A 26,171-nucleotide genomic window follows, 5' to 3' on the forward strand; every position below is an offset into this window, starting at 1 on the left:
CTGGAACAGCTCTGTCCAATATGCCTGGCAGAAGCCGTCGCACCTGGTCTTCCAGGCGAGTCGTGTTCATAGTCCTTCCGTCCAAGGGCAGGACTGAGCATAAGTATCCTGCTCGCTACCAAAACACACACCCTCGCTCCACTCCAGACATCGAAAAATCAGGGTTTGGAAGTAGGGCACGCTTTTCGGGGGGGAGTGGTGGTGAAAATAACCTCTCTAATTTCACATGATCTTCGACTTTTAGGAGAAAATGTGGATTTGAGGGGAGCTTCCCTTCCCACCCCCACTGCCATCCCGTGCAATTTAATACCGTGCTCGACAGGAACCTTAACCTCGTCATTTTAAAAAATGAGATAGCCGTGACCCGGAGTGAACTCGTGGAGTGTAGGTACAGCAGAGGAAATTCTAGACCCTATGAGGGCCTGAGCCTTGCCCGGCGCAATCTCTCCGTGGACACCGGTGGGTGCGCGGCGGTGCCCGCTGGCGCGCGCACACTGGGTGCCGCGTACCTGTCCCCACCGCCTTGACCTCGGGAGCCTGAGTCCAGGCCCTCGGCGCTGCGTGGAGGGGCCCGGCCTTCTCGTGTGGACGAGTCTCGGCTCGCCGCTCCCGACTGCCCCCGTTCACCCCACTTTTCCAGATTTCTCCTGGGTCATCCTCTCTCACTCCCACCCCGCCTACCTAAACTCCAGCCGCCTGCGCTCCGCTCACTCCCTCCGCCCCACCCCCAACCCCCACACCCGCAACCCCCGGTCTCCGTGACCTCTTCCCTCAACCCCGCAGACCTGAAGGAGGGTGACACACCCGCACGCTCAAACTCACACCCCACAGGCCTCTTCCCAAACGACTCCGTGCGCACCGTCCTTTGTTCCGTTTCCTGGGCCGCTTCCCCGGTCCCTTCCTCCCTGCCCGTCCGGGGTGGCCCCCCAGGAGTACCTTTCTGTCTCCCCCGACGCCCCGGCCCTCCCTCTCGGGTTGCTCGGAGCTGCGGGTTTGGCGCAGGTTTCCTCCCTCCCGACCTCCCTCCGCGTCTTCCTGCCTCTCCACGGCGGGGGCGCGCGCCCGCGGCTGGCTGCTCCTGTCTAAGCGCCCGCCCGCCTCCCTCTCCCGCCTGCGCTCTCCGGGGCTCGTTCTCCGGCTCCCGACGCCTCGGCCGGCCCGCCGGCACCCGCCTCCCAGCCCCTGCTCGCTTTCCGAGCCCCTGCCTGCTCCCCCGCCCCCCGCGCTCGCCCCGGAGCCGAGCTGGCTCCCGGTCGCCCGCCGCGCCGCCCGCCACTGTGCGCGGAGTTTGGTGGAATCTTTGCTGACGTCACGTCACTCCCCACACGGAGTCGGAGCGGAGGGAACAGAGAGGGATGAGAGAGAGGGAGGCGGGCGAGCGAGCGAGACCGAGCGAGGAAGCTGGAGCGCAGCGAAGAGAAACTGCCAGGCGCGGCTAGACTCCCCAGGCCCCCGCGCCCCCGTGGACTCCCTCGGAACTTGGCACCCTCGGGAGCCCCGCAGTCCTCCCGGCCCGGCTCTCGGGCGTTTGCGGTGCAGCCCGCGCGCCTGGCTCGCTGGAAATCTCGCCGGGAAGCAGTGGGACACGGAGACCAGCAGCTTTCTCCCGGGAGCGGGTAAGTGGAGGCCGCCTGTCCCGCAAGGATGTGAGATAATGCGAGTTTAGGAATTTGTTCCACTTTGGAGAATCCTCACTGTAGGTGATTTGTAGCTCTTGGGGATGCCTCTCCCCACCCCCCACCCCCGCCGCGAGGTAACGCAGTTGGCAAACAGAACTTGCAAACCCCTGTTTCTTTCGTCCCCGGTCACATACACCGACAATATATGGGGCGCTGAGGTCGAGTGGGGAGCGAGACCACGGCTGGCATTTAAAAAGTGGTATCTCCCCTTAAACGCCGGTGCCAACATGGCAGGGACGAATCCTCAGCCTGAGGATTAGCATTCTCAAGATAAAGGGCTGGGTACAAAGTTTCAGCTACTGGAAGAGATTAGCCCCCTTCCCATTGTTACCAATTGGAAAAAAGGATTCCTTCGTAACTGGCAGTTAGTGACCTCTCAGGCCCAAACGAATTACCTGGGAGCCAGGACTGGATGCCAAACTCACACAATTACTTCGGATTATAAATCCTTTAAATTGATCACCAGTCAACTCCAGTCTTACACGAAAGGAGATACATATTAAATGGGTGCACGGAAGAAAACTGTTTTCCAAATGTCAAATAAGAAGAAAAATGATTCTAAATCTGAGAAATATGTTCCTCTTTTTATTCCAATTGAATGGCTTTTCTTTCCTAAGCAATTTAGAAATCAAATCATCATAGGGTCGCCTGATTTTTACTCTTTTTTGTGCAAGTATAATGTCTTACTAAACAAAATAGAAAAGTCTTTTATTATTATAAATTTAAAATAACAGCAATTCACACATTCTAAAATGTTTTAATGAAAAATTAACCTAATTTAGGGACATTTCCTTGACTTCTTTTTAGGCCATTTATAAGAACTGAAGATGGTTTTAATATCATTTTGGAGGCAATTCATCTAAAACTCAAATGCCAATTATGCCAAGGAAACAAAGCAATTAAGCAAAATCGGTTTGAGGATTTTTGTTAAATGTAACAGAAGATAATCATGCACAATTTCAATAATCAAACTTTCCCTAAAAATTAAATAGCTACTTCATTTATGGGGTGTTTTACTTTACCTCAGCAAAACTACACTTAAATTATTCAGGTGCATTGTTCCTCAAAGTGTTCCTAAAGCATCAATATTAATTGGTTTAAAAGAAGGCTTAAACGGGTAAAATACAGAACTGTGTTATGCAGTATTTTAATTTCCTTAAATAATTACCTACTGCGAATTAATTTACTGGCTAATCTCACCAATTTACTTCATTGAAAACATATGTTCTTGTGCTGTTTATTTTTAAATTTTCCATTGAAGATTTTATTATAGGGTATCAAAGTGAAAGGAAAGGGGAAGGAATGTGAAAGGATTTGGAATTATTAGTACTATATTTTTCCAGCAATTTTTCTTAGGGCAATCATCAGAAATTATTTTTAAGCAAATTGTTTTATTTCTTAGAGTTTGCCTGCCTGCCTTGGTCACTGTGGTTCAGTGTGCTCCATTAGCTGTCTAGCGCTTTTAGCATGCTCACAATAGAAAACTCGAGTTGGACAGAGCAAGAGTGCCTGCCATAGACACTCCAACCAGGACATGAACTTTTGGGGTGAAAACTTTTTCTATCGGGAAAAGTTGCACATCTTAATTTGTGAGATTAGACATCGAAGCCAGTCCCTAAATCCCACAGCCAAATTTGTCTTGTAAGACATGTCTTGACAGGGCAAGTTTAAGGATCAGCAGGCAGGGATTGGAAAATTATTTTTTTAATTTTAATGATCTTCCCTAGTTATTTAGACTCAATTCATCTAGTAGGCCTGGTCATTGTATGAAGCAAAAAAATTAATAAATGCAGGTTTCAGGGATCATTCTGACTGCCAAATAAATCCCCAAGTCACAAGGACACACAGGAGTGAGCTAAGGATCACGCCTTGACCTTCTTTTCAATCCTTAGAGCGAGTTCGTGAAGATTTGTTTTGTGTTACTTTGGTCTTCAGAACCGAAGCTTGGGAGTGAGGGAAAATGTGTAATAATCGACTGACTTTATGTCTAATGACCCTATCTTTTTATTTGGTATATTTCATTCTTTTAGAAAATAAGAACTATTTGCAGTTACCATCTGCAGTGCTCCAGCCACGGCTAATAATGCAGCCAGTTCAGACGTTTAAAAAAAAAAAAAAAAAAAAAAAAGATTATCGAAATGATGATGACATGCAAATTTCCCCTGAAATTATCATAAGTAAACATTTGAAGTCTGGACTAATAAAATCCCATCTGTGTTACTTCATATCGAGTTAGTAGAAAGCTGTGATAATGAATTTTGTAATATCTCACGAACAGACATCTCAATCAGGGACTAATCCTGTGATTTTACTGCAGAATCACTAAATCTGGAGCCGCCAAACTGCTACTTCTGGGCCCCCGGGCCCGCAAAGAGCCGCGGAGCCCCCGATCTCGCTGGCGGGTGGGAGAACCATGTGGCGGTCCCCACCCTTGGGTCCCCACGCTGCGGCCCCTCCTCTAGTCAGCGACTTTGGCCAGAGGCCCTGGGCCCGGCTCCTCCTTGCGGGAGAGGCCTCGGAGCAGGGAAATGCGACTCAGGCCACAGGCAGGCCCGCGGCTACCTGCGCGCCTCGGTGCCCCGCCAACCCGGCAACGCCCTCGCCCACCCTCGGCCCTTCCTCGCGCGCAGGGGGCCCTCCCGCCGCCCGCGTACCCTGGTTAGTGCGGAGCGAGGCAGGCGCGGAGATCCAACAGTCCGGGGAGCCCCGGGCCTCCTTTCATTTCTTCTGTCTTTCAAGCAGCCGCATCTCCTGCCCAACCCGACGGAGCCCCTCACCACCCACGTCTCCCCGCTCGCCTGTGGCGGAGACGGGGGAGCGCGTGAAGCCTTAGGCTCGCTGCGCTGCGGTTGGAAATTTGAAAAAGATTTGGTTTCCCCGGGAGGAGAAGGGGAAGAACTGGGGAAAGCCGGTCTCTCGGGGCTATTTCTCCATCCTTGGTGGGCAATAAACCCTCTGCGCACGTTTGCCCCCGCTCTTCTCAGTCTCTCCCTGGCCACACCGTTTCTCTCCTCTGCGATCTTAAATCATACTTTAGGGTAAATAAATGGCCGGGTGAGTATCTCCAGGGAGTAGTGTGGCTAAATATGGAAAAGTGGCTCCTGATGGATGAGAGGCCCAAAGCCGGCTTGTTCCAGGAGACCCCTAGGCCGAGCGCCTTGGAGTCCTGTTCGCTTTGGAGCCTCAGAAAGCCGAGAGCAGCTGTCTAGGACAGGGGCAAGGTGACTCTGACTTGCTACAAATGTTGACTGAGTTCTGACTTCCGACTAACAGGCGGGTACTGTGCAGAATGGTGGCCTTCGCCTACAACTCCCCAGGATAAAAGGCCTCTCCACCCCAAAGTTTGTACCTTCTGAAGGTTACCCGGGTGCCCAGACGGGCTCTTAAACCCTGATGGACACCTTGGGAGTCCACAGCCCGGGGCCCCGGAGCGCGGTAGCTTTATAGGCCAAGAGCCCCTGGGCCCATTCGCTGCGGCTGTGGAGGGAGATCTCTGCCCCATCCCCGGACCAGGCTGGGGATGAACCTGGGCGGCGGGCGGCTGTGAGGCCCGAGAACCAAGCACAGGGAAGGCGCCTACAGGCGGGTGGTGAAGTTACCCGCAGCCCCCCCCCCCCCCCCCCCCAGGAGCCTCCCTTGAGTCCTGCGCAACCTGGGCCGCCGCCGCTTCACACAGCCCTCCTCCTCTTCTGTTTTGCAGATAACGGGGAATGGAGACCAACTGCCGCAAACTGGTGTCGGCGTGTGTGCAATTAGGTAAGGCTCGCTTCTCCTGCCCCGTCCCCCGACGGCAGGCCGTGCCGCGCGGTGAGGCCGCGGCGTGGGGCGCTTCCCCGAGGGGTCGGCCAGGGCAGGAAGGAAATCAGAACCCGAACCGGGGTGAGCCGCTTGCCGCGTCCCTAAAGCCCCCCGACCAACTCCCTCAAACGGGAGCTGCTGGCACCCCGGGAGGCGCAAAGCGAGGACGCCCCTTCGCGGGGTGGCCCAGAGGGCCCGCGAGACGGGAGTGCCCTCCTGCTCTTCCTTCTAACTGGGTCTTTGCTCTTTGTCCCTCTTTCTCCTGCGCCCCGCTTTCCCCCCACCCCTACCCCCGCTCCTTGCCGCGGCTGCGGGGCGTCTCTTTCCGCGCACGTGGGGCGGGCGCGCACGGCCCAGGCGTGCAGCCGGCGGCCGTTGAATGCCTGTTCTCCAAAGACTCCGAGATCAAAAAGGTCGAGTTCACGGACTCTCCGGAGAGCCGGAAAGAGGTGGCCAGCAGCAAGCTCTTCCCGCGGCAGCATCCTGGCGCCAATGGTAAGGCCGGGAGCTAAGCGCAAGCTGTGAGCTGGGCGCCGGCCTCCGGGCCCCCGGGACTCTGGCGAGGCGTAAGCAGGCGAGCCCGCCAGACCCGCGCTCCTGCTCCTTGAACTCAGACCCTGGGCCCCTGGGTGGGACGCGAAGCAGCTGTCCCAGGGACGTTCATTCCTTTCCCCAAATCATAGCGCACTCCTAAGACTCTCGCTTTCTCCCTGGTTCCTTGTGGCCTACCCTACTCACACCCCAGCCTACCTCGGCGCCTCCTGCTGCCGTGGAAAAGTGGTCCAACAGCGACCTCTGTCGCTCGCCACGACCCAGTGCGGGCAGCACCGCCGAGGGCCCACCCAGTCCCGGCGGCGCTCAGCCGCGCCCCGCCCAGGCTGGTGGGTGCGGAGTTTACCGCGGAAGGCGAGCGCGCGAGGCTCGTGTTGGCGAAGCTCTGCCTGGCCCGGGAGGAGGGGGGAGCTGACAGCAGCCCCTCAGCCAGAGGGCAGCGAGTACGCGCAGCAGCCGAGGGTGGAATGGAGTGTGTGCCCCAGTCGACGCGAACCTACCTGTTGTGCTGGTCGCAGGGCCTCGGAGTTTTGGTGGTGTCGGTGCTCGATTGGCTGCTTTCACTATGGACGAGTCAAGGGACATTGCTGCGCAAAGCCTGCAGCCTTGTGTAAAACTTAAAACGTCTCCAACCCATTGCACAGGCCTTGCATAAATTGAAACTTGTCCTTTGGGTGTGTGTGTGTGTGTGTGTGTGTGTGTTTGAGACAAGACAAGCTTTCCTTGGAATACAGGAGAAACTCAAGCTTACTGTTCCTCTATTCTCTGGGTTTTCCAGGCTCCTTAATAAATAAGTGCCTAGCCTTAGGAGGTTGTTGACCTTTGATAGTGTGAGGAGATAAAGCGAGCTCCCCAACCTCCACCCCCCACCCCCGCCCTCGGCCCCTAACCCCCTCTTTCCGGATTAAAGAGTAAGGGTACAAATGTAATGGGTGCCGGAGGGGGGCGAATTGGGACCCTGGCCAAGTAAACAAACCATATTACCAGGAAGAAAACAAAGGCCCTGCATTCGGGCTTCCCAGTGAATCTGAGAGAAAAACATCTTTTGTTTTAATAAAACATCTAAAGTGGTCCAGGGCAGACCGGCCTGGACACCGCACAGTATCGCGAGTCCTCCTGCTGGGCCAGTTAAATGCTCACTTGTCCGGGATTAACCCCATGGGGTTAAAGGGGGCCAGGCAGAGATAACGTCGGGTGATTTCTGTCATTAAGATTGTGTTAAATTCTTCTTCTGTTTGATAATTGGTCGTAAAAATAAATTATTAGACCGGAGTATGTTTGGGATACGGTTAAAAATCAAGAGCAGCCATGACTCCCGGGGAAAATACTTTGTGCGGGTCCAGCCCTGGCTCCAGCCAGGCTAGAGGAGCTCCCCAATCTGACTTTGCGCGGGGAGGACTGGCCGCCGCCCAGCCGAGACTGACATTTCTCGCTCCGCTGGGAGCTGTAGAGGCAAAATGTCTCCTCCCACCCCCACCCCCACACAAGGTTCTTTGACCCCTGGAAAGGTTTCTGCGTACAGGTGGCCTCCCCGTGAGCTAGGGAGGCAGGGCTCCTTAGGGGAGACACCTCGGGTGGGATGGGGGCTTCGTAGGTGGGAGAGAAGCGGCTTAACTGGGGAGTTCTGTCACAGTCCTGGCAAAAAAAAACCTGGATGCTCGCTTTTAATAATTAGCAAATAAACGAACAACTAGAAATCACCATTCTTTTCAAGCCCAGATTATTTTAATGCAGGTTGAAGGGCTGTTGCCTTACAGTGCCAATAGTCTCTTTTCTACTTTTTGGACCAAAAAAAGAAAATTGCTACCTAAACATGTTTAATGCCATTAATGAAGTAGAGGCATGTGATAGTAAGAAATGCTGAAAGTTTTGACTTTATTGGCTTTTAGGGATCTGGTAGACAAAAAAAAAAAAAAAAAAGTCACACAAGAGGAGTGGGCAAACCTATTGTACCCTTGAAGGAAGGTTGCCAGCGTCCTCTTAATTTATGCAAAAGGCAAACTCGTGGCCACAGCCTGCTTTTAAAAGAAAGATGTTTCTTCTTTTTGTTTTTAATAGTTTTTATTTACTTTTAAAAAGAAAAAAAATGTTTACAATGACATGTGGTTTTCAGAAAGAGCCAGTGTATTCTATTATTGGCACTAACTTCTCCTCACCCACCAAAGCCCCATGTACTCACTGAAGACTGAAAACATTCTCTGAGAAGGCAGGGAGGGCTTCTGGGAGGCCCAGAGTCGCTTCCCGTGGAGTCCCAGTCCCCTTGAAATCCAACAGGCTGACCCACAGCCTGGCTCGAACCCCAAAAAGAGATGGAGCATGAGGTCAGCTGGAGACCTCTTAGGCCAGGGCTCTTCAGGGTGGAGAGGGGAATGGCCAGGCATGGCAAGTGGAGCCAGGGAGAGTTGGCACGTTGAGCAGTACCCACCCCACCCACCCCCAGAAAGTAAGATCAGAGGCCCCTGAGAACGTATTCCTAGAACAGAGATCCTTCGTTTTGCATTGTTTTGGGGTGTCCTGCAGGGAACTTCCTTGAGGAGCTGCTCAAAAAGTGGTCTTGACCTTCAGGAACCGAATGGGCTGAGCTTCCCGTCAGTAACCCTAAAGTTTAGGGGCGGTGGCTCTGGATCCCGAGCTGAAGTCACTCCAAGCTGTGTCCCCTTGGTCCTGGCTCCCGGTTTAGCTCCCAGACCTGGGGCGGGGGGACCTTTGCCCGGCCTCCACCACAGACGCCATGAATTTTTAAAAAGCTTTGGCGCAGTGGCTGAGTTGAAAGCGTTCGGCCTGGGTCTCTAGCGTCTGAAAACTTGGTTCCCTCGGGAGAGGACTCCCAGGCCCGACGCGCAGTAGCGGCCGCGACACACACCCTGTCACCCCGCAGCAGCTCGGTCCCCGACTGCTTCAGAGGACCCGGGATAACCCCGCCGCCGCCGAGGCCACGGACCCCTCCCCATCCATTCAGCCAGCAAATGTTTGCCGAGCACGTACAAATGTGGGGTCCAAGGTACCCCCTGAAAGCAAACAATCCAGGTTCCCTCCGCCGTTAGGAAGCGAGTTGAATGCTGGCAAGGCCGCCGGCGACCGAGCCCAGACCCTCCGCAGCGAAACGCGAACCGGTGCGCCGGGCGGCACTCGGGGCTCCAGCCTTGTCAGGAATAAAAAGGGGGGGGAGTATTTAGAAAGGTGGAGGGCTCGCAGTGCGGCGCTGGGACAGAAACGGGGGCCTGCCAAGGTGCGTTAACGTCTGAGCTAGCAACGACGACAGAGGGGAGCTGGGCAGGGAGACGAGATGGCTATTTTTTATTTTTATTTTGGACTCCCCCACAAATCAGTGAGTTGGCGGAAGCTGCCTCTCCGTTTTGTGTTATTTTTACACCACCCCCCAGTCAGGGAAAATTGGAACAGTTGTGCCAAGGTCGTCCGTCCCCGCGGCTCCCCGCCCGCCCGCAGAGGCAGGCTTCTTGCGGGGCGCGTTCCCCGCAACAGCGGGGCGTGCGCGCCAAGTTTGGCGAGGCCGGTGCGCGCGGCTCCCCGCACCGCCCGCTGCTAATACATGCAGCAGCGGTTAGCGCGGCTCCCGGGAAAAGGAAATGTATAACGAAAGCTTATTCGTGAGCAGGAATATACTAATGGAACAATCTGATGTCTTCTTAATCCTATGTAAAAAGCTTTGTGGTCTTCCTAATATTGACTGAATGGGTAATTAATGGCTCTTCATCTAGGCGAAAACCCTGTAATCCAAAGATAGGCAAAAGACAACAAGCCCAAGGTAGAAGACAAAAGGCCCAACAGCGGCTGCTCCCCCCTCCCCGCTCCCCACCCTTATCCCGAGCCTCCAAATGGGAAAGTTTCAGGAGAAAAAAAAAAAAAGCAGGATGGCAGAATTCACATACCTTTCCTGGGCTAGACTTCGCCACTGAACCTGGCCGCCCAGCTCAGTCCTCCACTACTGGGTCTTTCCCTACCTGTCCTCCTGTCTTCCTTTCTGTCTTCCAGCTTCTGTAGGAAGTCACCCTCACTAGGGCCCTCAACAGCACCTTCCCCCCCTCCCGAAAGCCCTCATCTTTCATTTGGGGAAAGGATTGACAACAGGACCAACACACAAGGTCTTCGAAAGGTTCAGGCAAAGGAGCCAGCTCCTTTCGGATCCAGATGAAGTCTCCTTTCTTTCACAACCCAAGGCAGAGAGAGCCTGTGAGGACTAGGGTAGTTGGGAGAGGAGTGAATAAATTAACAGAAGGAGAGAGAGCTCGAAAAATTGTGTACCTGCGTGAAAGAGTGATCTGGAGCGACGGAGTCAACTTCATTGTTAAGGATCTGACACGAAGAGTGCCCAAGATTCTCTCAGCATGTTTTTAACAGGCTGACATTTTAATTTAAATCTTTAGAAGTAATATATTACTTGGGTTACTACAATGAGCTGGGTTCCTTTTTTGTCAGCTGACAGCTTTTAAAATATTATTTCGCTAGGGAAATAAAAGCTTCATCTCAGATTATAGGTGGGTATTTTTGGATTTATGTGATTTATGGTCACCATGACAACTAATGCTGAATGTTAGCTCCCAGCATGTCTGGGAGAGGGAAGACTGAAAGAAGGGAGAGCGAGAGAAATAGAAAAGGGAGACGAACATGAGCTGGAACGGGAGAGAGAAAAGAGAAAGAGAAAGAAAGGAGCATTTTAATCTGTTGTTTTGTGTTTTAAGTGACTTTAGTTAGTCCCTTGTTACTTCTCTCTCTCTCTCTCTCTGGGACTGAATATCGATGTTTATCTTACTCCCACTTCTCCCTCTCCCCCTACCCTAACAAACATTTACACATTCTCTCAATTTTACTTTTCCATGACTAGTTGCATTGCGAGATTAAATGGGGGCCTAATAAACCTGTGGGGCTAGCATGCTAATGTGAAAAGGCATTACAGTGTATGGGCTTAGTGATTTCCCCAGCCCCCCCCCCCATACCGTGTCTCCTCTAACCCTCCACCTTCTCTTCACCGGCCAGTGTGGGGGCACTTACACCTGCCGCCTGAACTCCCTCATCTAGTCACACCAGACCTCCAGTGGTAGAGTGTGTGGGGACAGAAATATGGGGACCAATTGCATGGACCTAGAGAAGGTGGATATTGCTTAGTACATATATAAACTTCTGATTCTAAAAGAATTCACTCCCCCCCCCCTTTTTAAAAAATAAGCTAGCACTTTTTTTTCCATTCAGGGGATGTGAAAAAAAATAGCCACCGTAAAGCCTTTAATTTCTGGGTTATGGCTGGAGGGGGGTGAGGGACACAGGTAGAGAGGGGGACCTCTCCAGCTTGATTTTTGTACGGAGGAAAGCCAGGCAGAGGAAGGAGGGGAGGAAGGGCGACTTCTTGGGCAGGGTGCAAGGTCTCCTTCTGACCTCTGCGCCTTACACCACGGGGCTGGTACACTCATGCCTGTCACGTGGTTCCCAGAGGAATCCAGGGTGGGCCTCGTCCTTGAGCTGGCCTAGACCAGAGCAAGACTCCCACCCCTCTAAAACCTGACAGCGCAGGGGGACATCTAATTGAGTAATTTTCCAGATGAGCTCTGAGGACACTTTTTTTTTTTCCAAACGTTGTTGGCCCCTTGGTTGGTTCCCAATCCATACGAACCGCTGCAACTGAGGGGTTGACTGCGCAGTCCAACCAATCTCACTGCCACGGCCAGAGGGGTTTTGTGCAACTAACACTAAAGAGTGTGAAATTAAATAAGACCTTAAGACTGGTGATCGGTGGCAAATACCAGCTCAAAACTCTTCTGACCCCCTATCACACGTTTCCCTCCTCAAGGGGCCTTATTTAAAAGAATCAGGATGCCAATCCAACCGAGGTGATACCTGATGTCTTTGGACACGGAAACTTAAACCCGCACTGGGCTTCCTGTCCTGGCCCCAGGAGGCTGTGGAGCACCTCCGGCTTCCCTCAGTGCACCACGCTGAGTTTGTCTGAACTGAAATTTTCTGTGAGGGAGGCTGAAATACTAATTTCTAGAACCAGTCCAAGAAGGGGTGGGGGCGGTAGTGCCGAACCAAAATACAAGATTTCTTTTCCTTCCAACTTCTACCTTATCTGTACTGCCTGTAGCTGTGTACCCACCCACAAGGTTTTTGTAAATTAAATCTCCAAAATCACCCACCATCACCACCACAATTTTTATTGAAAAGTGTTTCTTGGTTCCCCACTACACACTTGCTTTCCGCCATCTGGACTTTTCATGTTGTTATATTCCTGCCGCCCATGGAGTGAATCTTACTGGGCCTGCAAAGTGCGTCATTCGGGCTCAAAGTTTGTGAAGTGATTAATCAATTAGGAGAGAGTTGAAACTCCGGCTAAAAAAAAAATGTGAAGAAACATCTCGCTGGCTCAGATTGTTTAGAGAGCTGGGGTTGGGGGGATGATATATTATATATATGTATTCTATAGATTGATAGGTATACATATGTACGGTTGTGGTTTTTCTCTAACCATGCTCCAGATAACTGTTTTTATGCTCCACTTGACTTTGCAATAGATCAATACCATTTAAGATTCCTTGTCTTTTTAGGCTTTTAGGCTGCCTGAAGATCACCAGCACTTCCAACAGCTCCCAAGCTTTGGCACTATGAGGTGCTGTCACTTGCCCTTGGGTTTTTCACCCACTTTGGAGGCTGGTTTAGGTCCTTCCTGGTGTGTGTTTGTCCTGATGAAAGTTCTATTAGTCAAGCAGAGCCACCTGAGCTTATATCAAAATTCTGCAGGTTTAATGAGAGATATGCTTAGAAATCTGCATGGCTCTGTGGAGCCTCTCAGCTCTCCCAAGCAAGGAGTTTTGAAAAACACCCTGAGCTTGCACCAAAAATTGAATGCTTGCCTTTCATTCTTTGATGTAGTGGCGTTTCTTCATGAAATGAGGCTTTAGGGACGCGGTACAGTGGGGATCGCAGCTACGCTGAGGTTTAAAAGAAGAAACTGGGATATGATTAGTAAACACATTGGGCAGAAAAGAGCTGGATTCATATTGACTTAGTTATAGGTCATCGGCTGGCAGTACAATGGGAGGAAATATTTACTTTACACATATACTTTATGATCTTGGGGGAATTAGAGGAAATTCAATAAGAAAATGGCGAGAAACATCTAAAACCCTTATTTGAAAGACTTAAGCAAATTAAAGTCTTATCAGATTAAAACCCACTACAAATGTAAGAGCATTGTCTTCAGTGAAACGCTGTGGGGTCTGAGGAGATTCTCCTCCAAATCTCAGGGATAAAATGCGTCATTTAAGCACCAGATAATGAACAGAATGTAAATTAATTTAACCTTCTTTACCAACAGGCTGCTGGTGTGTAATATGTATAATTTAGTGATAAGACTGCAGGACCTAGTATAGCTGGATGTATGAGCCTCAGCCGATGCAGACCTGTCATGTGGGGATGTGTTCTGCTCTGAGTAGGTGTGTGTATGCCTGGAATGGGGGTGAACTGGAATAAAAGGTTAAAATTAGAAATGCTGAATTAAAGCTTACTGTGAAGAAAGTCCCCCCTTGTAGCTAAATTCTTCTTAGAGTAGGATGATATTGTGCGGAGAGACTGAAGAGCAATTCGGTTCCTCTCACTGCTCCCAAGCGTGTTTAAAATGGGGGAGGAGTTGCAGATAGGGTTTTGGGGTGGGAGCAGGGCAAAGGAGACACATAGGTTACCAACATTTTTGTAGTCCGTTTCATCTACTCTGCCCCAGACTGAATACGTTTCCCAATCTCCTGAACAAGGGCAAGGAGGGAGTTTTCTGAAGATACCCCATACTGGTGTTGCAAATCATTGACTGTAATGTCAAACAAATACACAGCCAGAGATGATAACGCTAACTCCACAATAAAGCAATCGCCAATGCAGAACCCAGGGGCGATTAGTGTGTGCTCTCCGGCTGACCTAAGCCAGAGGACAAAGGGACTTTCAAACATTATTTTAAATGATACATTTGGATTTCTTTCTTTAATTTCTTTGGAAATGAATTTCTTCGGAGATAGTGCTGCAAAGAGTTGGACGTCCCCAAAGGTGTTTTGTTTCCTTTGTTTATAGAAGTGAATAGTGTGTTGTCTTTCCTAGCTGAGGGTTGTCCTGAGCATTTGCCCTTCGCTCACACCCTATCGCCTCTGCCTGCTTGGACTTTTAACAATTCATGACGGCCTTGAGCTTCCTGGGGGGGGGGGGGGAGACAAAAATTATCCTTGAAATTGGTTATTTGGCAACATTCTTAATTGTATGGAAACTCATTAAGGCATAGTTTATATATAATTAGCTCAAGGCTGTTGATTCTACAAGCTTTATGGATTTCAATCTGATTGATAATAAAGTAAACAAGAGAGTCGAATTTAAAGCTTGGCTCTCTCTCTGGTTAGGACGAGCTTAATACAGTGTACAAGGAATTTGAAAGATCTGGGATATGTGTCTTAATCAACGTTAAGTAGAATGGATAAGCTTTCAGCATTTTGAAAATGCTGGGTTAGGGTTTCTGTTCTATTGTGTGTTTTCTGTCTGGGGACTAATAAGCATTACCGAGAACGTGATCTGAGGGGACTTTTTATTCTTGTAGAAATCCAGAGTGAACCACCAAACAGTTGTTCTTTTAAAGTCAAGGTAATTTTCTTTTGACGGGTCCATTTGCTTCTCGATTTCTAATTTATTAGCCTGCCTTCTCAGGGATAGGTCTTTTTTTTTTTCTTTTCTTTTCTTTTTTCACAATTAAAATAAAGCTGCTTCAGATTAGCGCAGCATTCGCCTGTCAGGCTGTTCGGAAAACCTAAGATCGGAGAGGTGATTTGTTGGTGTTTTTAAATATTTCTGGTTTTAAGTAGCGTGTCTCCTTTCCACAGAGGAGAAAAGCACCTCTGGATGGAAAATGGGTGTCGAGAGACACAAAAGGAAGGGAATGGGGGTGCTTGTTATCCGTGTACCTCCCAGCTCTCTCCCCCCCCCCCAGCCTCTTACTCCCAGCCTCATCCTTCCACCTCCCCGCCCGAACAAAAAAGCCGCTGGTCCGTCGCGGGGTTGGAGCCGGCGGGTGTAGACTCGGCGGGCGCGGCGCGCTCCCGGCCCAGCCCCGCGGAGCTGATAGGCGCGGGCAGCCCCGGCCCTCCGCGCGCCTGGGGGCCTTCTGATTGGGTCGCAGCCACGTCACTCCGGCCCGAAGAAGGGTCTGGGAGGAGGCGGAGGCGGGAGGGCTGGGGAGGGCCGGGGCCGAGTGACGTCTCGCCACCAGGAAGCCCGCCTCTGGTTTTAAGATGTTAGGCCGACAGGGGAACGCGGAGCCGCAGTGCTGGTCCGTCGCTGGCCCAGGTGCCGGGAGCTGAGCTGCGGCGAGGCCGAGCTCCAGCCGCACGGTCCGTGGGGTGGGGGTGGGGGGGTGCGTGTGCGCGACGCGGAGGGTGCGACCCAAGGCTCCCGCGGCCGCTGCCGCCGGGATCCAATATCAGCTACCTGTCCCTGTCACTCTTGACACTCTGCTGTCAGGGCTGCGCGCGGGGGGCGGGCAGAGCGCGCCTGGCGTTAGCTTTCCTTATTGGAGGGGTACTGGGGAGAGGGAGGGGGGGAAGAAAGGGGTCTTTGCCCACTCTCGTTTCGCTTTTGGAACTTGCGAGCCTGCTCCCCAAAGGCGCCCGGAGCTGTAGCCTCCCGCCCTCGTTCGCATGGCTCCGTTGGCCAGCTGACTTTCGGCCGCCGGGACCTTTCGCTTTAAGCCTTCCGAAGGAGACGCGGCGGCGCGGCCCGAGGACTCCGCGGGGGTGGCGTTCCCAGGCTCTCCCCGTCGCGGACACCGCGGGGAACCTCGGCGCCCAGAGCGCAGCTCGGCCCGGGACTGGTCGGCCGGCGCGCTCCTCCGCCCGTGAACTGCATGAAAGGCCCGCTGCACTTGGAGCGCCGAGCAGCAGGGACCAAGCGGTTGGCTGCCCCCCCCCGTCCTCTTACTGTCACCATCCCCAGCCCCTGGCCATGGCTTCGGTCCTAGCTCCCGCTCAGACCCGCGCCCTGGACTCTACCAAGCACAGGCTGGAGGTGCACACCATCTCCGACTCCTCCAGCCCCGAGGCCGCAGGTAAGGCGCCTCGCCGCCCCGCGTACCCCCCGCCCGGCCGCCCTGCGTCGCTCGCCCCTCTGGCCCGCAAGGAAGCCGGCCCCTGCTGGGGGGAGGGGGAGCGCGGCGGGCGCTGTCGTTCAGCTCGCAGCCCGCAGGACTTCCGACCCTTTCGCTCAACCATCGCCGCCCGGCTGGGGTGGCGCGGACGGCGCGGGTCTCCCTGCCGCTCCCTGTATTTCTGCCCTGGCCTCCCCTTTTGCTTCTTGGGTCACAGAGATCCCAGCATCTGCATGCGAGGAGGTGCAGAGGCCGCTCCCCATCTCCCACCCCAGGCCACGTTCCCCTCTAGGCTTTCTGATCCTGAGAAGCTCCAATTGTTAACAAAGTATCTCTGAAACTATGTTTCCGAAGAGGAGGAGGTTGTTGGTTTTTTTTTAAACTTGAGTGCCAGACCGAATCCCAAAGCCCGCGTCTCTAGCCTTCCAAAACCGCATCAAAAAAGCTGAGCTTTCTTCGAGGGGGGCCGGTACAAAGCGCGCGGGTGCGCGTCCCGGGAGATTTGGTGTGTCTGCGCAGAGGCGTATAAATGTGCTCGAAAGGACAGGCTATAGAAATGAATGTGCCGCGGTCGCCGGCAGATAAACATGTAAATAAAACGGACGGGCGCTGGGGGGAGGGGAGGAGACGGGGCGCGTTCTCCACACTCACAGCCGCACCCCCCAGGCTCCGCGCCGCGCGCACTCTGCCGCCCGCTGGCCGCCCAGCTCTTCCCGGCGGGCGCCTCTCGGTCCAGTTGAAGTTCTCGGGTTGCCGGCGGGCACTCTGATGGGAACCTTTATGCGTTTCGTTTTCAGAGAAAGACAAGAGCCAGCAGGGAAAGAATGAGGACTTGGGCGCCGAAGACCCGTCCAAGAAGAAGCGGCAGCGGCGGCAGCGGACTCACTTCACCAGCCAGCAGCTGCAGGAACTGGAGGCCACTTTCCAGAGAAACCGCTACCCGGACATGTCCACGCGCGAAGAAATCGCCGTGTGGACCAACCTTACGGAAGCTCGAGTCCGGGTAGGAGCCCGCGCACGCGGAGCCCGAGACTATGCTAGGCGGGAGGGCGTTGTAGAGAGATGCAGGCCGTGTAGACGCGGAGGGAGTGTGGCAGGCGGCGCCGCCCCGGAGGGTGCGGGTGGGGTGCCTTTTGCAAAAGCAGGAGGCCGTGCGGCGGGCCCAATCGCGAGGTTACAGCTCCCCCTTCCGAGGCCCCGGCGGCCCGGTGTCGGGTCTCGGAGCGACACCCGCCCAGCGCCGAGCCGCCCCGCGCCCTGAGCCCTGCCGAGCTGGGCCGCATGGCATTCATTCCCTCGCGCGGGGTATTGTGTTCCCGGCTTGCAATCGCCAGGCGAGCGCTAATAAAATCCCTTCCCGGCCAAGCGCGGAGAACAGGCTCCAACCTGCGCGCCTTTAACAAGGAAAACCGGCCAGAAACACGCAAGGGTTGGCCCTCCTTGGGAAACTTTCGCGCCGGGCCTGGTCAGGCCCTTTCTCTACTCGTCTCTCGCCCTCCTTACTTAGGTCTTTGCGCTTTTTTTTTTTTTTTTTTTTTTCGGTCGTTCAGGCCTCTCTCACACCCAACCCCCTGATTTTGTGATTTTTCGGAAGCCATTTTAATACTATCTTGCTAGTTCTCTTAGAAAGAAAAAGAAAAAGACGTTTCAGTTTGGTTTATTTATCTTTTCTCAGGAGATTGTTACGCCCTTCCTCCCAGTTATATTAGTTTTATCAAAGAAAAGTCTTACCTTTGTAGCAAATCTGTACTTTATGGATTGGCAAAAATGAACTTTAAATCAGTTACCCAGTAGCAGCATCCTGGTTTATGCTGGTCGGTGGAAAACTCCCAAAATTGTTAGGATTCTGGAAACAGAAAATACACATAGGATCCAGAAGCTTTGCTGTAAAAAAAAATAAAAATAAATTTTTTAAATGCTCTGGATAGAAAAACAGAGGCCCCAGCCAGAACAGAGAAAGCAGAAAGAAGAAAACATGTAACAATATTGATGAAAAGCATTAAGGCCAAAATGCACTCCCAGAGCAGAGGGAATGAAGACACTCTCTGGGTGGCATTTGTGTGAAGTATGAGGCTAGGCTGGTGTAAAAGAGCCGGAATGAAGTGGGGAATGGTTTTAGTTTAACTGCGGGGAGCTAGCGCTCCGGCGGGCCGGCGTGGTTTTGCGAAAGGTCAGTCTTTCATTAGCTCTCCTGCGCAACGGGGGAACGGGCCTCTCACGTACTCTTCTCGCCTGGGCAAAGTTTAGACGGAGTAGGGTAGAAATGGCAAGTAATTAAAATAAAAGCACAATCTGTGCGTCCCGTGGAATCCTTCAGAAAAGCCCTCCCCCAGTCCTCCGGCTTCTCCGCAGCCCTTCCCAAGTCCCCTGCAGCCTCCACTCTGGGCTCTCGCTCCCTCCCGCCGCCTCCTTCCAGGCCCGCGGCTGGTCCGGCCAAGTGGGAGCGAGGCGTGCTTTTTATAGCATTCGGGTGCCAAAGAGGAAGGGGGGGTACAAAGGAAATCAAGAATGAAAGGGGGAAAAAAGGGGAAAAAAGCGGATTAGTCGGCTGGGCCCGGCTGAGATGTGTAACGTGAAACATCACCGGTGTCAACTCGGAAATCTCTGACCAGGCCTCGCTCCAATACACAAAAGCCGCCGTCTGGGGCGACTGGCGGGGCCAATGTGGATTGGGAGCGGGGTTGCGGCGGGGCCACCGGACGCGGGTGGGGGCTGGCTGGGCTGGGTGGCGGTCTGCAAAACCCAGATCCGACTGGGCCCAGAGGGAGAGCGTGGGGCGCTCAGGCCTGGCCTGGGATGGGTGGAGGGCGAGAAGGGAGAGAGCAAAGTGAGGGGGAGACTGCAGAGGGACCCTTTCTAGGTTTGGGAATTTACGCGCCAAGTTCGTTGAGTTTAATGAGCTGTCGGGGAGCTGGCCTTTTGCTTTTTACTTGGTTATTTTGGTAGGCGAGGAAGGGGTCTCGGCCCGGCGCTTGTTGAGGGGAAGGCGCAAGTCCCCCCGGAGTGGAAGGTAGCAGTGCAGATCCCAGAGGGAAGGGAGGAGCTGTGTGGGAGAGAGAGGGCTCTGGTGCCCTTTCAGCCCCTTGTCGTCTTCGTTGAGTGTGTGGCTTTAGAATGGAAACAAGTTTGCAAGGTGGCGAGGGAATGGTTGGGCGGAAAGCCTGCTGACCCGCGTTTATTTTTGTAGTAAGTGTTTTGGACCCTTGAGGAGGGCCTGGCTTAGAGAATGAGCTGCCACAGGCCGCCAGGCGTTCAGCTGGGGTTTGTGGCGAACCCAGAGCCTGGGCTCTCTGGCCTGAGCCGGCGGCCTCCCTCCCTCGTTCGTTCTGGGCTCCGGACTGGTGACTGCGCAGCTTGGGGCGCGCGGGGCGGTGTGGGGGTGGGGGAACCGTTGGTGACTAGGGTATGTGTCAGAGAGGAGGCGGCCTCCGGTGCTCTCTGGGATCAAGGTTTTACTTATCCGACCTGTGGCGTCTGTTTGCTCCCTGCCCTCCACCCCAGGTTTGGTTCAAGAATCGCCGTGCCAAATGGAGAAAGCGGGAGCGCAACCAGCAGGCCGAGCTGTGCAAGAACGGCTTTGGGCCGCAGTTCAACGGGCTCATGCAGCCCTACGACGACATGTACCCGGGCTATTCGTACAACAACTGGGCCGCCAAGGGCCTCACGTCGGCCTCCCTGTCCACCAAGAGCTTCCCCTTCTTCAACTCTATGAACGTCAATCCCCTGTCGTCACAGAGCATGTTCTCCCCGCCCAACTCCATCTCCTCCATGAGCATGTCGTCCAGCATGGTGCCCTCAGCGGTGACCGGCGTCCCGGGCTCCAGCCTCAACAGCCTGAACAACTTGAACAACCTGAGCAGTCCATCGCTGAATTCCGCGGTGCCAACGCCCGCCTGTCCTTACGCGCCGCCGACTCCTCCGTACGTTTATAGGGACACGTGTAACTCGAGCCTGGCCAGCCTGAGACTGAAAGCAAAGCAGCACTCCAGCTTCGGCTATGCCAGCGTGCAGAACCCGGCGTCCAACCTGAGCGCTTGCCAGTACGCCGTGGACCGGCCGGTGTGAGCCGCGCCCACGGCGCCGGGATCCTAGGACTGTGCCGGACGGGGCAACTCTGCCCTTGAAAGACTGGGAATTACGCTAGAAGGTCGTGGGCGCTCAAGAAAGGGACAGAAAGAGAAGAGAGAGAAAAGGAAACCACTGAATTAAAGAGGGAGCTCCCTTGATTTCAAAGGAATTCCGCAATGTCTGACATCTTTCACTAAAAGTATTTCCCACAGTTGCAAGGACACACACAAATGTTTGACTGGATATGACATTTTAACATTACTATAAGCTTGTTATTTTTTAAGTTTAGCATTGTTAACATTAAAATGACTGAAAGGATGTATATATATCGAAATGTCAAATTAATTTTATAAAAGCAGTTGTTAGTAATATCACAACAGTGTTTTTAAAGGTTAGGCTTTAAAATAAAGCATGTTATACAGAAGCGATTAGGATTTTTCGCTTTCGAGCAAAGGAATGTATATATTAAATACCACACTGTATGTTTCTAACATATTATTATTATTAAAAAAAATGTGTGAATATCAGTTTTAGAATAGTTTCTCTGGTGGATGCAATGATGTTTCTGAAACTGCTATGTACAACCTACCCTGTGTATAACATTTCGTACAATATTATTGTTTTACTTTTCAGCAAATATGAAAAAAAATGTGTTTTATTTCATGGGAGTAAAATATACTGCATACAAATTGGTCTGGATTTTTTCTGCCCTCCTCTGTCGCCTGGCCAGGGTTTCTCAGTCACTACCTACTAAACAAACCAGCTCCCTCTGCCCGCCTAGTTAAAGACACCAGGCAGCAATACTTATTTAAATTTGGTAGAAACAAATCATAGTCATTCATCAGAAACAACAACAACAAAAAGCACCCCCAGAAAAAAAGAGCTGCAAAGTCTGATTTTGTCTCCCAGATTTTTCTTTGGCTTAAACCCTGAGGATTACATTATTGCTAGAAAAAATAATACAAGAAAGGAGAAAGAAATTTAGAAAACTCTTGGAATTATTCTCATTTAGTCCTGGGGGAGAAGAGTGGGGAACCTGCACCTCAAGTAAATTGTGCTGGAGAAGTCCATGTGTATGTATACATGCACAGTTTATATACATTTCTCTCGAGGAATATGTCTATAATAAGTTTATAAGGAAACACCTCCAGTTCAAAATATTTAGGCCTCCACGTTTATCTTTCAGGCTTAAGTAGAGAGATTCTTCATGTTATATTGCATTACTATTTCCAAATCCTTTCGAGACATTAAAAGAAACAAAGACAGGTTCTAATAACTACAGCCCCTTAGTTTCTCAAAGAGCCCAGGGGTTGAGAGGTTAGAGTGGAGTTTCCTGAGTCTTGTCGAGCAATATGTAGTTGAGACAAAGGTCATGCTCCCCGTGTTTTGTTTTAAATAATATTGACCCATTAATTCTAAACCTGCTTGTTCCTGAAATTATACAGGATTATAGTTTGCAAACTGCAGGACAATGATTCAGATCAAGATGAATTACAGCCCTGGCCCTCCCTCCCATCCTCTGGCTTCTAAACTGGGAATGAGGGTCTGGGTGAGTGTTTGACACAACTTGAAACACTCGCTCTTCCTTTGTCGGTGGCTTTCAGCCTTTTTTTTTTTTAAATGTGGAATTTGATTTAGTAACAAATAGTAGCAACTACGAGCACTTCCCGAACAACTCATCGCCGTAGCGCTAGGAGGGTCGATGGGGGAGAAAAAGTCCTGAGGTCCTTTGCCAGCCTGGTCAGAGCCGCCCCGCACCCCCCAAGTGGGTGAGGGCAACCACCACCCAGGGAGAACCCGGAGTGAAGAGTAGCCGCCAGTTTTGTGGAGCAGAGAAAACTTGTGGTTTTGCGCCTAGGTTTCTTTTATCTGAAACTTTACCTATAAGCTTTTGGAGCGCAGACACTGAGTCTTTGTTCTGCAAGGAACTGCTGCTGCTGCCGTTTAAAGAGATCGCAGATAATGTTCCCGATTTAAGATCAAGGCTCAATGCACATTAACTTTCTCTCCTTTTTTTAAGCTCTGCCTCCGACCTGTGGAAGGATCACGCGGCAGTGGGGGGCAGATAAAAGCCCTTTGGACGAGGGTCACCACCGTCCTTGTTGTTCACTTGAGAGCACTGGAGAGGAAAACGGTCCCCACCGGCGGACTTTGGCTTCTGGAGCTGCGGGGCCCCAGGGTCTGGGCCGCCCCGAGCCTCCGCCTGGTATGGGGGAGGGGTAGGGGGGAGGGGCGGCTGGGCCTGGGAGCAGGGATTTGGGGACCCGGGGCTGCGAGCGCTAACGAGCCCCGCTGGATGGATCTGCGTCTCGGGCTGGTCCTAGAGTGACTTGGGCGCGCTGGGTCCAGGAGGTGGATCTCGGCCTAGTTTGCTTGCTGAAGTAGAACTTTATTTCGAGGGAATCAATCAATCTGCGGGGAAACAAAAAAATGAAAATCGAGGTTTGGGAAGAGTTGTCACTTCCAGGGCTGGAGCCGTGCGCGCTGGGGGCGGAGACTCGGCACAGCTGAGAAGCCCTTTCTCCCACCTCAGCTCCTTTCCCTGGGCTTCCAGGAGCAAGAATTACTACCTTCCTCACGCCCCTTCCTCCCCACACAGCCCCGGCGAGCCCGCGGGCCCCTTCCCGCAGCGCCTCTTCCCTCCAAGTGCGAAAAGCCTAGTTCCCGAGCCGGTGGAGTCGGTCCCCTCGCTCCTCCCGCTCCCTCCCGGTCCCCCCTCCAGCCATCGCCACTGCCACCAACTCGGTTCCACTCAATCGATTTTTGCTGCATGTCAACACTTATTACCGGTGAGTGTGAGGGTAATTTTTCTCCTTCCCTAGGTCTCTTAATGATTTCTGAGCTAGTTGTGTATTAAAGTGCTTAAATGAATCTTTAGGTAATCTATAGCATGAACACCAGCCTCCTCCGCTGGACAGCGGACGTGGCGAGCTCAGGCCGGCGGGGAGCCCGGGCCCCGCGGGCCCCCGCGCTGCGCAGCCACGTCTGGGCGCCCCGAGGCTGGGGCCTGGGCGGGAGCCCGGAGCCGAGTCTCGGCCTAGGGGCTTCCTTCTCGCCACCTGTGACTCTAACCCTTTCTCCAGCTTGTCCTCGGTGTTTAATCTTTTAAAATTTATAAGGCCCCAGGCTCTCCCTCCCCCTAAATTTAAATTGGTGGAGACCTGGGGAAAGGTCACGTTGGTCTCAATTGCCTCCCAGTTCCTAAATCTGAGTTTTACCGTCTACAACTTGATTATAAGTTTAATTCCAAAAAAAAAAAAAAAGTGGGTAGTCTGGGACGAGGGGGTGGCCTGATTAGGAGGCACATCTTCCCCTATGCCTCTGTGCTCTGCATTTTTGTCCCACCCCTCCACCCTCTTCCTGAGAGGTGCTGAAACCCGGGAGTCGCTGTAGGAGTGTAACAACCACCACCACCACAAAATTAATGGGGAAAAATAAAAGAGCGTCTTAAAAGTCCCAATACTCCTCGAAAGCCCCATAAATTAATCCTGTAAAGAGGGGGGAGCTCTTTTAAGGAGAGTCTATAAAAACCAGGCGCGTCCTGGAAGGAGAACACCCTCTCCCTCCCCCCTGACCCCTCGTGGAGAATGTGCCCAAACAAAGGTCTGTCCTGCAATCCACATCCTAATCCACCAGTGCCCTCCTTGCTGTCGCCGGGCCTCCCAGCCCCTGGTCGCCCACAGTCGACAGGACTAGGAAGGGAGTCACGGGCTCCTGGATAGATTTTTTTTTTTTTTTTTTTTTTGTAGCTGGGTGGTGAGAGAGGAGCCGGTGTAATCAGATCAGAGGCCTTGATGAATATAGAGTCCCTACTGATTGACACAAAACCAGGCAGGCTGCAGTTGATCTAAGCACACAGGGAAGAACAGACTTGGCTGACTGAGGGAGGACAGGTCTCTAAGTAAACAGGAAAATTTTCTTGTAGCAGATTTTTCAGAAAGAATTTTTTTTAAAAAACTATCCTTTCTCCGCAGCCTTCCTCCTCTGAAGACTGCATTTGAACTGAACTTGAGAAAATAATAATTGAAGACAAGATGTAAAGTAAAAAACAATGGGTTAAGTAGAAACCCAATCATAAACACATAACTAATTTACCTTTTCTAGTTTTAGCAGAGGAAACCAGGGAAATTTTACTGTAACCTTAAGTTTATTTATCACCCTTGTCTCACCCACTCCCCCAAGAAGGGTGGCCTTCTCATCTTGACTTTCTATCTGAAAAGATAGAAACCAGAATTTATTGTGTTTGGGATGCATAACTTCACAAACTTCCGTGCTGAGTATTTTATGTAGCTGTTGATTTTAGATTTTGTTTGCGGATTACAGAAGGCCTGCAAGAAATAAAATATCCTATTGAAGATATATTTAATTCTACTTAATTACCTTTTTTAAAAAAAATCATTGCTATTCTTGTTTTAACAACAATGTGTTCACAGTTCAGTGGCAGCTGTGGAAAACAGAATTTGAGGCTTAAGTTACTCAGCCAAAGAAAGGCTAAAAGAACCATCTAAATTCCTTTTTTAAAACATTTTTTTTAAATTTAATGAATACATAGTAAAGGTGTTTACTTTCAGGGGCTTGTGTGGGGGAATAGCAATTTTGTTTCTTCTCTCAGAAGGGCCAAGAGAAGTTTAGATGCACTGGGCCTTCCCTGAGCAGGGTGTGTGTCTACACTCCCTGACAGATCTTTCCAGACCTATTCTTCCAGCAAAAATGTGGGTATCCTTCCTTCTTGCTCTCTCTGAGTGCTTATCTTCTTCCTGTACCATTTTCTTTATTCACACCAGTGTGGTCCACCCCTCCTTTCCGCCCCCTCTATGGACTTAGAAAATGGCCCCCTTGCTGCTGGAACCTGATGTACCCCGACTATGCCTTGGGGTGGCTCCTTACAGCCAGAAATGCCCTCTATCAATGCTTCTCGGTCCACAAGCGGCAATGCCTTTCTGCCTCCGCCTGACAGTTTCAAGCATTGAGGGGAGGGGGGACCCCCTGGCACGCAGTCTTTGGCAGGAAACTTTAACGTCGTCGCTGCAGGAAGATGAGACCTAGACTGTCTCTGCTGTCCCTGAAAAGGGGGTGGGGCGGCATGTGAATGTGACTTGGAACCCAGACTAGTGGCAACCCAGCTCCTGGGCGTTTTCCCTGCTCTGCTTGTGTGAACAGCCCCAACTCTGCTTTCTCTGAGTGGATCTCTTGGTGGGGTTACTGCACCCAGTTGAGGTTTGATGTCATCTCAGCCCTTCCAGATGGACCGCAGGGACTTCTGTCACTTCACAAGGCTGCCTGCCTTTGGTTGACCCTGGCAGGGGGGTTGGGGGGGGCGGTGTACTAATGTGCCCAGAGGTGAACACCCTGCAAGTATTCCCTAGTGCCAAGGAGGGGACTTGGCCTATTAGAGTCCAAGCTCACTTTGTTAGAAAATAATATAATAGCAAACAAAAGAAAGTAAAATAAGGCCCCTCTTCTGCGGGCGCCAGGCCTGGGGAGATAGTCACTCACTGACCTCAGCGCCTTCAGCCCCCCGCTTAAAACCTGTGAAATGGTAGGAGCCACTCTTATCTGATGAGGCTGTCTTGTTTGTTTCTCTGACCGAAAAAGAAAACAAACAAACAAAAACAAAAAGGAAAGAAAGGGGAAAAAAAGGAAAAACCAACAACAAAAACACCCCGCCTGCAAAAGCTGGGCTGCAGCGCCGGGCGCGCAGCGCTCCCCAGCGCCGAACCTCCGCTCCAGGCGCAGCGCGCCAGCCCGCCACCCGCCCGGCTCTGCGGAACAGCCGCCTGGACGGCTAGCCAGGCCCTTTGGGGTCCCTGGATTCCGCAGGGCCACGTGGCCCCGCTCTCAGAGGGACCCAGGTGCCCCTGCTCCACCTGGATGTGCCCCTAGGGCATCTTCGCCTTGGGCCTCGCTGGCCGCCTGGACCGTGGCTGGGGCCCAGCTGCGTCCTGCTGCGG

The 26,171-nt window shown here is 52.2% G+C and overlaps 1 protein-coding gene across 1 annotated transcript; it reads left to right on the forward strand.

The window, feature by feature from the left end:
- The first annotated feature begins 1,414 nt into the window (after positions 1-1,414).
- PITX2 (paired like homeodomain 2) lies at positions 1,415-20,909 on the forward strand. The gene is made up of 5 exons (XM_016206942.2): positions 1,415-1,616; positions 5,380-5,435; positions 5,835-5,972; positions 16,950-17,155; positions 19,654-20,909. Exons 2-5 carry the CDS (start codon positions 5,390-5,392, stop codon positions 20,215-20,217), a joined length of 954 nt encoding a protein of 317 aa, XP_016062428.1. The 5' UTR covers positions 1,415-1,616; positions 5,380-5,389; the 3' UTR covers positions 20,218-20,909.
- The last annotated feature ends 5,262 nt before the right edge of the window (positions 20,910-26,171 follow it).

This window comes from Miniopterus natalensis, chromosome 1 (assembly GCF_054644295.1).
Source record: "Miniopterus natalensis isolate mMinNat1 chromosome 1, mMinNat1.hap1, whole genome shotgun sequence".
NCBI lineage: Eukaryota > Metazoa > Chordata > Mammalia > Chiroptera > Miniopteridae > Miniopterus > Miniopterus natalensis.

Excerpts from the sequence above, each read along its gene's own strand:
- PITX2 (XM_016206942.2), top strand. The coding sequence starts at position 5,390 with ATGGAGACCAACTGCCGCAAACTGGTGTCGGCGTGTGTGCAATTAG. Across the intron at positions 5,436-5,834 it reads GTCGGCGTGTGTGCAATTAG|GCGTGCAGCCGGCGGCCGTT; the intron begins GTAAGGCTCGCT and ends CGCACGGCCCAG. Across the intron at positions 17,156-19,653 it reads TTACGGAAGCTCGAGTCCGG|GTTTGGTTCAAGAATCGCCG; the intron begins GTAGGAGCCCGC and ends CCTCCACCCCAG.